At 31.3% G+C, this 12,618-nt stretch overlaps 1 protein-coding gene across 2 annotated transcripts; it reads right to left on the bottom strand.

Moving 5' to 3' along the window:
• Positions 1-12: 12 nt before the first annotated feature.
• LOC101209934 (phosphoinositide phosphatase SAC2) lies at positions 13-7,485 on the bottom strand. 2 transcript variants are annotated; one of them, XM_011661302.2, is made up of 17 exons: positions 7,302-7,484; positions 6,906-7,102; positions 6,203-6,407; positions 5,956-6,121; positions 5,057-5,279; positions 4,609-4,685; positions 4,144-4,331; positions 3,964-4,061; positions 3,670-3,803; positions 3,444-3,572; positions 2,954-3,314; positions 2,194-2,315; positions 1,994-2,107; positions 1,633-1,812; positions 1,202-1,378; positions 887-977; positions 13-693 (listed from the first exon to the last, which is right to left on the bottom strand). In XM_011661302.2, exons 2-17 carry the CDS (start codon positions 6,999-7,001, stop codon positions 577-579), a joined length of 2,478 nt encoding a protein of 825 aa, XP_011659604.1. In that variant the 5' UTR covers positions 7,002-7,102; positions 7,302-7,484; the 3' UTR covers positions 13-576. The 2 variants fall into 2 exon arrangements, with proteins under 2 accessions (XP_011659604.1, XP_011659605.1); XM_011661303.2 differs by having other exon boundaries at positions 1,633-1,797; positions 6,906-7,485.
• Positions 7,486-12,618: the final 5,133 nt, after the last annotated feature.

Below are 12,618 nucleotides of genomic sequence, written 5' to 3'. Positions count from 1 at the left end.
CCAGAACCATTCTAAAGAGAGAAAAAAAATACCTTATTTTTTCACATATGATGATGATATTTGTCTATAATTCACAAATAGGGAATTGAAGAGACTATATCTGCAATTGTTAATTTGGAGATCCAATGGAAAAATATATTCCCTAAGAAATATTTACAATAATGAAAACTATGAGAATAAAGAACCTGGAGTTATTTTGTGTGGCTCCAGATAATATAAGTTAGTGCCTTCATACTTTATTCTTCTACTTCCCACCTTTTCTTTTGGCCTCTCTCTTCTTATGGGGGAAGAGGGTCTCTACAAGTCAGAGTAATTGCTGCTGCTACTCACAGATGACCTGAAGATTAAACTCCAACAAAAATTTCTGCACAATAGCAACTATTTCATTTCTCTCCCTCTCACTCTTTTCCGCAAGTGTATCTTACCGTTGTTTTATTTACTGCCTCGTCGAGCTGACTGATGATGATGATGATGATGTTGTTATGTTTTTCACTTTTGGCTACAGAAACTACATCCTTCGGATGTAATTTATCGGATGAAAGAAGTCAATGTTGATTAGTAACTTTTGAGTCAGCTTCACCAGAAAAGCATCCCACCATGGCTCACCCAGTCGGCAAAATGCTCGGAGTATTCAGTGACGATATCGTCGCGACTAACGTCAGTTCCAGTTCCAGTTCCAGACCGTTCTTTTACCTAAAGCACAAAACAAATTGAAACTGATTAGTAGATGGTTTTTTATTGATCTGTTTCTTGCAAGAATAAGAGAGGAACACAAAAGGCATTGGTTTTGAATTAGGATGAAATTGGTTTCCATTCCTCTAACATAAGAATATAGAATTGATGTTTCAGGAACGAAACAAGTGAGACTAAATATGAAACTACTGACCTTTGAGCTTGATCCTGACTCGCTTGCAGATGAGATAAAGTCGATCTTCATCTCACTTGTAACATTTTCTGATGAGAGACTGGCAACAGACCTATCAACCATGAGCAATCATCAGTACATAGATTCCTTCTAAGCGCAAGTAACCAGAAATTCAGATGGCAATTAAAACCAGCAGACGAAGAAGGAGTGAGTTTATTCTTATCAGATTCTTCATTATTCTTGGGAAAACCAAGCATTCAAATGTGAGACCATAGTAAGAAGCAAAAAGTCACAGCGACTGAGAAAGGAGAGGCAAGGAAAAGCAATAAGAAATACCTTTCACATAACTCATCTTCACAAGAATTCCCAGATGAAGAAATCCAGTCCATATCCAGAAAATTAGAGCAGCTGCATAAATCCCCATGTTCATCATGACAAAGATGATCATCTTCAAGCATTTGATCATCCTGCATGTTTTCACGAAGTTGTCTAGTGCACACTGAGGGAGTATACCTATGAAAAGGACCAAGAGAATTGGTGAAAAACGATGATCAGTAAATTTATTTAAATAGCCATGATATGGAGCTCTTTAAAATGATTATATAAAAGTCAAGTCGAGACAACAATACATTACACAATGCACAGCAAAAGGAATTAGTATATTTGAATGTTAAAAACTTATAACTTCGAAAAATATTATGACATATGATAACATAAAATCCTACAATGTACGAAGGAAAACCGTGGGAAGTGTGATTTTTACAAACCTGCAAAGAGATATATCAGATTCGCAAGTCGAAACCTCTGGGGCAGACTCTGAGAAGCCTTTACTGCTTCCTTCGTTCAAATGAGGAAAGGGCCTGCTGCTTCCGTCATGTATATTCATCATATCAGACTCACTCTGACCAAGTATATTGCCATCTGATAGTGATCTTTTAAAAGATGTCCTTCAGGAGGGTGAAAAATTCCATTTAAGAATTCTAATTACCATTCAACACTTTAACCAATTATAATAAATACTGCTGCATAGACTGCGTTCTGTTATTTGACATCTCTCATTTTATATATATTACACGTGATATACTCACTGCAGAATGTCTATTAAATTCATAGAGCATAGAGATGTACCTGAAATTCTCTTCAATAAGATCAGGAAAGCGCTTCCCAAGATCATAATGCTGGTCAGAGTCCAATTCCCACAAAGCTGGTTTTCCCTGCTGTGGCTGATAGTAACCTAAGAACCTGAAGAAATACCATATAAAATGGTCCGTTATTTCTTCCAAGTGCACAATTCATAAAACTTGCAACTATATGAATCTCTGACTTACACGTTAATGGCACGTTGTTTCTCAGCATCTAGGTATGCATTGCTGCAATAACGTTGTAGTGTTCTGAAAAACTCCTGAGACTGCGTTGCGGCTTTCCATTGGCCTCTTCTCTCGGAAAATATCTGTTGGACGTGAATTAAAAATATATAAGGATAATGGATCAACTCATGGTGGCAGGTCATACACGAGATGGAAAGAATAGAGCTAGGGAATTCACAACCAAAAATATTACTGGTCTTCTAAATTGTTCGAACAATGCAGCCACAAAGAAATGTGGGGTGTAATGATCCATAGCACCACAAGTATTTAACTCTACATGAGGAAGTCAATAACTTATTCACTGTAATTGACTAGAGAAAAAAAAGTCTTTTTAAAAAAGTTGTTTTCAATAAAACTTGTTGAAAAACTGTTTGCAACAAACTTCAAAACAGATTCAAAAGTCATTTTGAGTGGTTGTCAAACATTTTAATTTTTTCCGGAATGACTTGTTTTCAAATTAAATACTTCAAAAGCTAAACCAAATACACCCTAAATTAGTTTGGTTGTTTTTATCAAATCTACTTTTACTAGTACAAGAGATATTTTTCTTCTCTTCTCCTATCTAAATCAGGATTTCAAGTTGACTAAGAATACTCAAATCTAACTATGTACCTGAAGTACAGAACGTGTTAAAGAGACATAATTGATGCTTGACTAAGATTCTTCATTATAATAATAAAAAAAAAAATTATACAAGACTGTATGATCCATATAGAAGTACCTTGTTATGTGCTGCAGAACCACCATATTGTAATGCAAGGGTATCACCCATGTTCTCATAAGCCCGCATCAAATCCTCCGCCAAAGGGTTGTCCAGATCAATTTTTGGGGAATCAGTAAACCCTAAAGTATGTAATTGACGTCCTAAAGCAACTAGCCCATAAGCATATTGGGCTACATTTGTCCGGTCTAAACAGTCTATACAATTGGTCCTTAGGACACCGTTTTGAAACATTGCAACTGGATGATTTTCAAGTATGCCATTAGCATACACCCTACTACTAACATCTTTTTCTGGATTTTCTTCATTTTCTTCTTCTGTAGATAGATTCTCCACGGAAGAATCAGTACCTTGATTTTTCCTGATGCATTGAAACATAGAAAATGTCGGTCAAGCATATTATGCAAAATGGGGTTATAACCTAGAACCATCTTTACATCCAAATAGGCAAGTTTCATACACCTAACAAACCACTCTCTTTAGAACTTACTTAAAGTAGGTCCAACTTAACAACTCCTCCGAGCTTAAATTGGAGGCTACTTGACAGTAGAAGATTCCAGTTAAGTTCAACGCATATGTAGCAACCCTTCCAAGCTGCATCAAAACGTTGGAAGCTTTGCTGCAGAAAAGAGTTCACAAAATAAATCATAACCACATGTAATTAATCAATTTCAGTAGAATATTGTTACTACCAAATACAGAAATGGCTATAATACCTTTTCGCATGTTTGTTCAAATCCCAGTGAAGAAATCTTAGGCGGTTCTCTGCAGATAAACTTTTGTTTATGAATCTTATAGCATTTGCAAACTCAGCACGGAGGACACTTTCTCGTGGCTTCTTCTCGCGCGTCTATTTCACGAATGATTTTAAATATAGAATGATAAGAATTGATTAAGGTCAATGAAAGAAAAAAGAAGACTAAAGATAGAATAACAGAGGTCACAGAAACACAAACAACGAGTGCAACTTAGAGCTGAAACATAAAACAAAATCATTAATGAAGACATACCTTAATCAAGTTCAATATAATTATAGGATTTCCATATCTAAAAACAAGATTCTCAAAGTGTAGTCTTGTGGCTTCGTAATTCTGGTCCTTCTTTGACACTGGAAAGAAAAAGAGATTTTAGCAACAGATCAGAGAACTTACCAAATAAAAGAATACAACATAAAAGTGTCACAATCATACATATGATATCGGGCCTAATATTCAGCCGTGAGGTTTCCTGGGACCAAAATAGGGGGATCGATCCTCGATTTTGCACCACTGAACTTATTTGAGTCGGTCGTCCATCGGAAGCATTTTCAAAAACAATCTGTTCTGTCTCAACATCATTTGCTACTCTTCCCTTCTCGTTAACACCTCTTTTTAGAAATCTTCACAAAATAACGGAACAACAAAATATAAGATGACTTACAGGAGAATGTATAGTCCACATCACATATAGACACAATAAAAGCCCTAAAGACAATGTATATAGAGGAAAAGATAGTTAATCTCTAGGGATCTTAGGTGATCGCAATAGTAGATACATCCTGCTAGGGTGGACATGCACAACTAAAGGATTGTAGCAGACTACGAACAGAACTCAAATATGAATGATTCCATGAACTTAATCTAGTTGCATATGTTCGCAAATGCAATACAACATACCTTGTACCAGCATAATGACGTGACCGTCTAGCAATGAGTGTCAACTTGAAATCTCTACCAGAAATAGAAAGATCAACCTGGACAAGCAAAGCACAAAGTATTTAATGTCTAGAAAATCTGATTTTGAACTAAAATACAATGGAATCTACACAACACCTCGAGACAGAATGTAATATTGTCTTAACAAAGAGCCAAGGAGAGGAAAAGAATATGAAAAACAAAATGCAAAATGCAATAGAAGTAACAATCACGAGAAATGCAGTCAGAGTAAAAGAAGAGCACATTATGAACTAAAATGTGAAGCAAAAGCACTTCAATTCCTTAAGGCAACAATAACTGCCAGCTTACACAATAATCCATTTACCATGACACGTTGCTGAAGTCAAAAACGTTTTACTTATGTAAAGCATCCAATAATGTGCAATATCTAAAAATAATAAACGCATACCTGTTTAAAGAAACCATACACTAAGGCAACAGTCCAGATGGTATTCTTGAGAATGTTCCGGATTCCACGAGTCAAAAACTCATTCCAGACAAACATTGTATCATAAAGTAAATGTCCTGTCTTATTATCACAAATGTTCTTTTGAAGGCAACGCATGACATTGTATGAGTAGCTGAAAAAGAAGTCTTTCCTAAGATCCACTGTGCGTAAGAGCTTCTTGTATCTAAATCAATAAGAAGGAGGCAACAAGAAACATATTAGCATCAAATTAACAAAGTAATAATAATAATAATAAATTTGATGAAAGACAAAATGGAAAAGAGGATAACTTATTGAAATGCTAAACCACAAAGAAAGAAGGAAAGTAACTTTCCCTCTCAAACCATACCACCTTGTGTTTATTCGACAAGTAATACAAACATCACATCCTGGTAACTGGGAAGTAATAAAAAGGTACTACCTTTTATATGAAACTTCTAAAAAAAGGGTATATATAGAGTAGAGCTATATTCATATTACTGACTTAAAATACGAAAGATAAGATCCACTTTTGCACCAAAAAAAGAAAAAAGAAGGGAAAGAAAAAGAGAACCCATACAACAGAAAAATATGGCAACATTTGTACAAGAAATTGAATCAATAACTTTACACCGAAGGGTGTGTTAACAAAATAGACTACAGATAAATTACCTCCACGGTGTAGAACTCAACTACTCCTAACAAATGACAAATAAATAAATAAATTATTTCCAAGAGTTTAATTGTCAATGTCATCACAATAATATAGGACCACAAAAATCTAATTGAAGTACATATGTACACTATTTCTGAAAGCTACCCCTTAGGTCTCCTTAAGAACCAAGGACATATTACATTTACATGAAAAATGGACTAAAGACCTGTTTTCATCCTTAGAAATAGCCAAATTGGACCGGGCAGTAGAATTTGGAATTGGAATCATTTCGCTCTTTGTAATTGAATAAATAGCATGGCCGCAGATAGTTCCAATCTTTCTTCGCTTTGTTATCAATATCATGTAATGCGGTCCTAAAAACTTGATGATACCTGTAACCGGAGAAACCTTAAAATTCTGAATCAAGAAGAACGAAAAATAAGGATAAACAAACACATGTCGAGATAACATACCAACAATTCCATAACAAGTGGTCACAAATTTAAGCCCACCCGTTAACTTGTTTCCTTCGTGTATCCGCTTCAGCAGGTCAAAGCACTCATTATCCGTATATGTGGTAGAATCTTCAAGAATGTTCAGATCACTTGGTTCCAATCTGCTGATCTTCAACACTTTCCAAAACGTTCGGTTCTTATCTCTTCCAATCAGATAAAAATTCTGTTACACCCAAAAAAAAAAACAGATGATTATGTCAGGCATTTCGTAATATAAGATTAGACAGCAAACAAAAGAAATCAGAAAAGATATACTAAACAATCCATTCAGAGAAACAATGTCTTAATTCTTCAAAAAGAACCAAAGCATACAACAAGAAAATCACGGAGCGTGTGTACACAAGTTCAAATTGAAAACAAAGACATCTTCTTAAGATGTCGATTTCCACCTCTACCCAGATCCTCAGATTCCAAAATCACACAAATCGTGCTCAAAGAGACAACAGATCCATTTCGCAATACCCATGAGAAGAATTAAATACAATTTACCCGAGTCCACAAAACAAATCAGGAACAGAATCGTACTCAATCAAAACCAAGTCGATTAGTAGATTCGAAACTTCAAAAACTCAATGAAATGACAACATAGATTGTATAGAATCAGATTAAACAAAAAAAAAAAAAAAACCGCGTTTTCAACTTTAGAGTACGAGATATTTACCGAACGCGTCTCATACAGCCTGAATTTCTGCAAGCAGTGAGAATTGGGATCAGGTTTATCATGAATCCAGCTTTGCTGCTCAGTCTCCGCACCCATACTTTCGATCTCCGAGCCTCAAGGCCCGGGTTCACCACCAAAAAACCCAAACTATCAACTACCCAACACTCAAATTCCAACACCGAAAAAAAACTCCCTCGCTGCAGGAAAAAAAAATCCTCAAAAACCTCAATCAGTAAAACACTCGACACACATCTACCCTCGCAAGACGAAGGCGAAATAGAAAATGCTCAAGAACAGTAGACGCCATAAGAATCAAAGAACCAAAAGGTGATGAAGAGAACAACAACAACATCCAAAGGAGAAATGACGCAACAGAAGAAGTACAAGAAGTCAAACCGGTAGTTGAAAGGACGAGGATGAGCAGCTTTTTTGAAGAAATAGAGATGGAATCAGTCAGATCGTACTCCTATGGAGAAGGAAGAAGAGAACGAAAGAAAGAACGAAAGAAAGGATGAAGAAGAAAGGGCTGCAGCAGAAAAATGGCAGAAAACAGCTTCGAAGACTGTATCCACACAAATTAAGGAAATAATAATAATTGATAAAAATATAACAAATTAAAATAATAAATAATATAATTTTCTTTTGGAGGGTTTTTTACTTTTCTTCCATTTAAGTAAAATTTAAAATGTAAAACGTAATTAATTCGCCGTTATGCTAATAATAGGACGCCCAATCATTGTGTTCTTTCTGGAAACACTTCCATTGGTGGGTAACTCAATTACTGAGTTTCCACGACTCACTGAGTCACAATTTTTTTAACTCGTGCTAATTTGTCGCTTTGCAATAAGGCCAATTTACCACTACACTTAAAAAGATGATTTTGGGTTCACGTTTTGAAGCAAGTTTTTCTTTTTCCTTTTTTTTTTCTTTTTAATTTTCTTTTTTTATTGCTTCCTTTGGTATTTTGTCTTTTTCATATATTGCAATTATTTATAATTTTTTTTACCATTGCGTGGAGGAATGTCCTCTTAATTCACTTACAAAAAAAAATTAAATTATACTCTTCCTTTTTATTTTTTTAATTAAAGGAAGTCAATAATTATCTATTTTTTAAATCAAGTTTTAGTTCTCCAAGATTAAATTGATTTATTCTCAATTTTTTTATAATATTTTGTATCTAATAATCATACACAGTTAAAAGAGTGGTTTGGATTGAATTAAAATAATAAAAAGAAAAAAAATAAAATATTAATTTATTAAATGAATATTAAAATAAATTTAAATATTTTAGCTATACTAAATTAGATTGTATACTGGTAGAATGATATCATTCATTATCAAATATTTATTATTAATATAATCTAAAATTTTGTTATATTTTGTTAATATTTTGTTAAATTTGTTATATTTTATAATTTTGCTAATTTAAATTATTTTTTAAAATATCTTTAAAAAAATATTTTGCTTTCAAGCACTTGAGGTTTTTTCAAAATAACTTATTTTCTAAATTAAACACTTGAAAATATAATCCAAACACATCAAAATGTTTTTGTGTATAAATTTTTAAATAAACATTTTAAAATACAGTGAAATAAACTAAAATATTTACAAAATTTTGTAAAATTTTGGATTCTATCAATGTAATATATATCATGTTAATATTCATCATTGATAAAATCTAAAATTTTGCTATATTTTATAAATATTTTGTCAAATTTATTATTTTTCTAGTTTTTTCACTTAAATCATAGTTAATGAATCAACTATTTAAAATATACGAATCTATTTGTGAAAAACTCTCATGAACTATTACATTGGTCTATTTACGGTAAGAGTCTATCGCAAATAGATTGGGATATATTTTATGTATTTTTTATTTAAAATAATTTAATTTATCAAATATAAATTAACAAATTAAATTATATATTAAAAAAGGAATAAAAGAACATATTAAAAACACTCCTTGAAAGATGAAAAGGGAATATGCCTATGTGCCTTCCGTTACCCATCTTGCTTTGCTTGCTTGGAGCCTTCTTATTAGCTAATATTAAAGTTCCATGACCATTTCTATCCTATAATTGAAATTTCTTCCTTTCTTCCTTTTTCTCAATTATTTCAACTATTCTAAAGATCGATATCTTATTTAACTTATGTTTAAACTGTTAACGTAAAAAGTAAAAAAAAAATCAAATATATAGAATGAATGGACATGATACCGACTATTTTGAAAGAATTTTGAACGACGATAAAAAAAAAGTACAGGTTATCATCATCAAATTTATAGAAATGTGCATCGAATTTCTTTCAGATTATCAAATTTATATAGTTTACGTGATACATTTCTAAATTTCGGATTTGTTTATATTACACATTTTAAGCATGTGTTTTATTTTAATATCATAAGTCTCACTACTCTATATTTTATATACAATTCATCTTCCCTTAATTCTATGCTTTTTAAAATTATTATAATATAATGTATCATTTGGCAATTCTATACCTATTCAATTATCATAATTTGAAAATTTTTATAAAGATATATTCAACATCTGGTCTATAAGCTAAGTTCACAATCATAATTATGCCAACTCATAATTTATTATTCCATACATAGAGTACGCAACTCAATGAATTAATGATGGTCTAATCTATCTCTACATACAATTTACTACTATAATGCAAGGTATAAGTGACATCACTATGATATTATGCCTACTATATTCTTAAATTTATTTGCTATTAAACCTTTTGTGTACGAGTCGTCTGTTTAGAAGGCTGAACATCGAAATTACTAACCATCACGATTACAATTAAATTTTAAAATCAAATGTTGAAATGAGATCTTAAGAATGTGGGGGAAGAGAGTTGAGTAAAAAAAACAATGAAAATGAAGTGCAGAAGGGATTAAGAGGTTAATTTCAAATTTGGACTTCCTAAGTATATGCTTAAATAGTTAAGTATTGTTTCTCTTGTCAATGTGAATTTAACTCATCAATAGCAGTAGTTAGTATATTACATTTCTCTCTATATTATATATGTACTTAAAAGAAATAGGGACATTTTCAAGAATAACAAAAAAAAATTAAAATATTTATAAATTGTAGCAAAATTTTGAATTTTACGAATGATGAAAACTAATAAAAATTTTATTGCTATCTATCAATACCACTAATAGAAACATACAATGTCTATTATTGATATAATATGAAATTTTTGTATATGTTGTAAATAGTTTGTCAAATTTATGATAATTCTCCTAAAATATTCTTATACGTGTTTTTTTTTTTTTTGTCCCATAATGCTAACTTGCATAGAAAGAAGAACAAAAAGATTTATTTAAATTCAATAAAACTTAATACGTACAATTCAATTGATTGAAATATTAATCGAGTTGAAATGTTTTAATCGTTCGTCACATCTATATTATATTTGCAATGTTAAATGATGATGGCAACCAAAAATTTCCAATGAAAATGATTTTTTAATTTGATGGGGATGAAATTCTTTGCTTGTACAACCATCAAACATGATGCTGAATCAAAATTTGAGAATTAATAAAAGGAAGCAAAGCTGGCCAAGAAATTGAATTTTATCAACCCAAAGACCACTTCAATTAATTCTAGAGAAATCTATTTTATAATGTTATTATTATTTATGTCAAACGTTAAAATAATATTAGTGGATTGACATAAAGAAAGTGATTTAGGTAATACTTTAATCAACCAAACGAACGTGGAGGGTGAAACGATGAGCGTTTGATCTTGATCAGACGGCGAGGGAATGTGAAGTTGAAGGAGAGATTGACAAGTTCAAACGTGGCCAGATCGTAGACGTGGCTGGAGACAGCTGGCAGTTGATGTGGCCAATACGTGGACTTTTTAATTTCCACAACGTGAAAATGTGCAAACCGCAACTAATTTTTGTCTTTCTTCTTCGGCCGACAATGAGGCCACGTGTCCTGTCTGTGATGGGTAGAAAGAACAAATCATTTCCTCCGGATCCCACTCGGAGGTATATCCTACTCGCACGTTAGAGGTCCACTTCCCTACTCGCTCCCTCTCCCTGCCACCTCGCCCTTTTTTCACTCATCTGATAGTTCTTTTGTTTTCTCATCGTAAATCACGTTCTTTGAGAAAACGAAGTCTGAACTAATCCTTTTATCTTCTTTCTCTATCCTTTTTTTTGTTCCTCTCTCAGAAATAAGTAAGCTTATGTTATTGTTAAACGACGTGACATTCTGATTTCTATGATAAAATTGAAATCAACATATCATATTGGATTAATGTGTCAATTTAAAGATTTTAGATTTATTTTATTGAAAATTCACACAAATAATTATAGTTTTATTCTTCGAGGTGGCATGCAATTTATTTACGTGTGTATGAATCAAATTTTGTTTGAAAGTTTACACCTCTACACGAAAGAATAAGATGCCATCTTTTAAAATTTCAAGATTCTTATATATGTTTCACGTGTAAAAGTACAAATAACTCGTAAAAGTATATCGAGAAACGAATCAAACAAAATATGTATAAATAATTTACGAAATAAATGGTACAATCTAAAGCTTAGTTTGTCAATTTTATTACGTTGTATTGATTTTGTTTAAAAAAATTAGTTAACTTATGTCTACCAATAATGGTATGGATTTGAGAAATTGTCTAAAATAAAATTTTTTTAAAAATATTTAAGAATTATTTTTCTTTTAAAAATACAGCATATTAGTATTTATAAAATTTTTATATCTAATTATATATAAATTAGATGTATATAATTGTGAGTTTTTATTTTAACTTTGTTTAAATTTGGCAAAATAAAATATGAGTTTGACCATTTATTCAAAGTAATTAAAGATGTTATTTGAAACAAATTCAACAACTTGTAATTTGTGTTATAAAGTTTTAATCGAGCAAACATAGCCACTAGCAAGGGTAACGTTTGTTCGTGATTTGATAACTTTAATGACTTATTTATTTAATAAATAAGAATTATAATACTTAAAATTTTTAAAAAAATTATAAAAAATAAAACATTTAACAAAATATTTATATTTGAATGTTTTCGTTTGATAAAAGGTAAATAATTTATCCATTTTTTTTATATTTTCTTTTTAAACTCCAAAACTAAACTACTATTTCCATGTTCATATTAAATTTATTTTAATTAGTTATTGTGTGATAAAGAATTCCAAAGTTTCATATGGTTTTCGTGGTCTACATCAAATCTTCAAATGGTGAGAAAAAAGCAACCATGTAATTACCCTACTTGGCATAACACACTTGACAACATGTATGTAAAGTGCAAATTTATGGCGTAACATAAAAGGATGATCTCAATTCCAACCATTTGTAACAATAAACCATTCAAATCTAATTTTAATTTTATTTTAGTTTTTATATTTTATTGTAGAAATTTATTTCAATTTGTAAATAAGGTGAAAATATCTACAAATATATCAAAATGTCATAATCTATGGTATTTATCGGTATCTATCATCATCTTGAAATTTGTTACATTTGTAAATATTTTGATTCATTTTTCAATTTTAATCTCAACCTTCCGTGATAAATATAAAATTAAATATTTCAAAATTAATTTTGTTTCAACAGATATTTTCAAATATAACAAAATGAGCTGATTTAAAAAAAAAATACAAATACTATCAATAATGTTTATCAATGACAACGATAAACACTCGTAGAAATTTATTCGA

Source organism: Cucumis sativus, chromosome 7, assembly GCF_000004075.3.
Source record: "Cucumis sativus cultivar 9930 chromosome 7, Cucumber_9930_V3, whole genome shotgun sequence".
Lineage (NCBI taxonomy): Eukaryota > Viridiplantae > Streptophyta > Magnoliopsida > Cucurbitales > Cucurbitaceae > Cucumis > Cucumis sativus.
Note: the sequence above shows the minus strand (reverse complement) of the source record. Positions and strands in the feature narration are given on the sequence as shown.

Bases quoted from the DNA above. Each gene is read 5' to 3' on its own strand.
- LOC101209934 (XM_011661302.2), bottom strand. From the start codon at position 7,001: ATGGGTGCGGAGACTGAGCAGCAAAGCTGGATTCATGATAAACCTGAT. The intron at 3,315-3,443 runs GTAAGTTCTAAA...TCAATGCATCAG, and splicing joins TTAAGTTGGACCTACTTTAA to GAAAAATCAAGGTACTGATT. The intron at 978-1,201 runs GTATTTCTTATT...CATGGTTGATAG, and splicing joins GAAGATGAGTTATGTGAAAG to GTCTGTTGCCAGTCTCTCAT.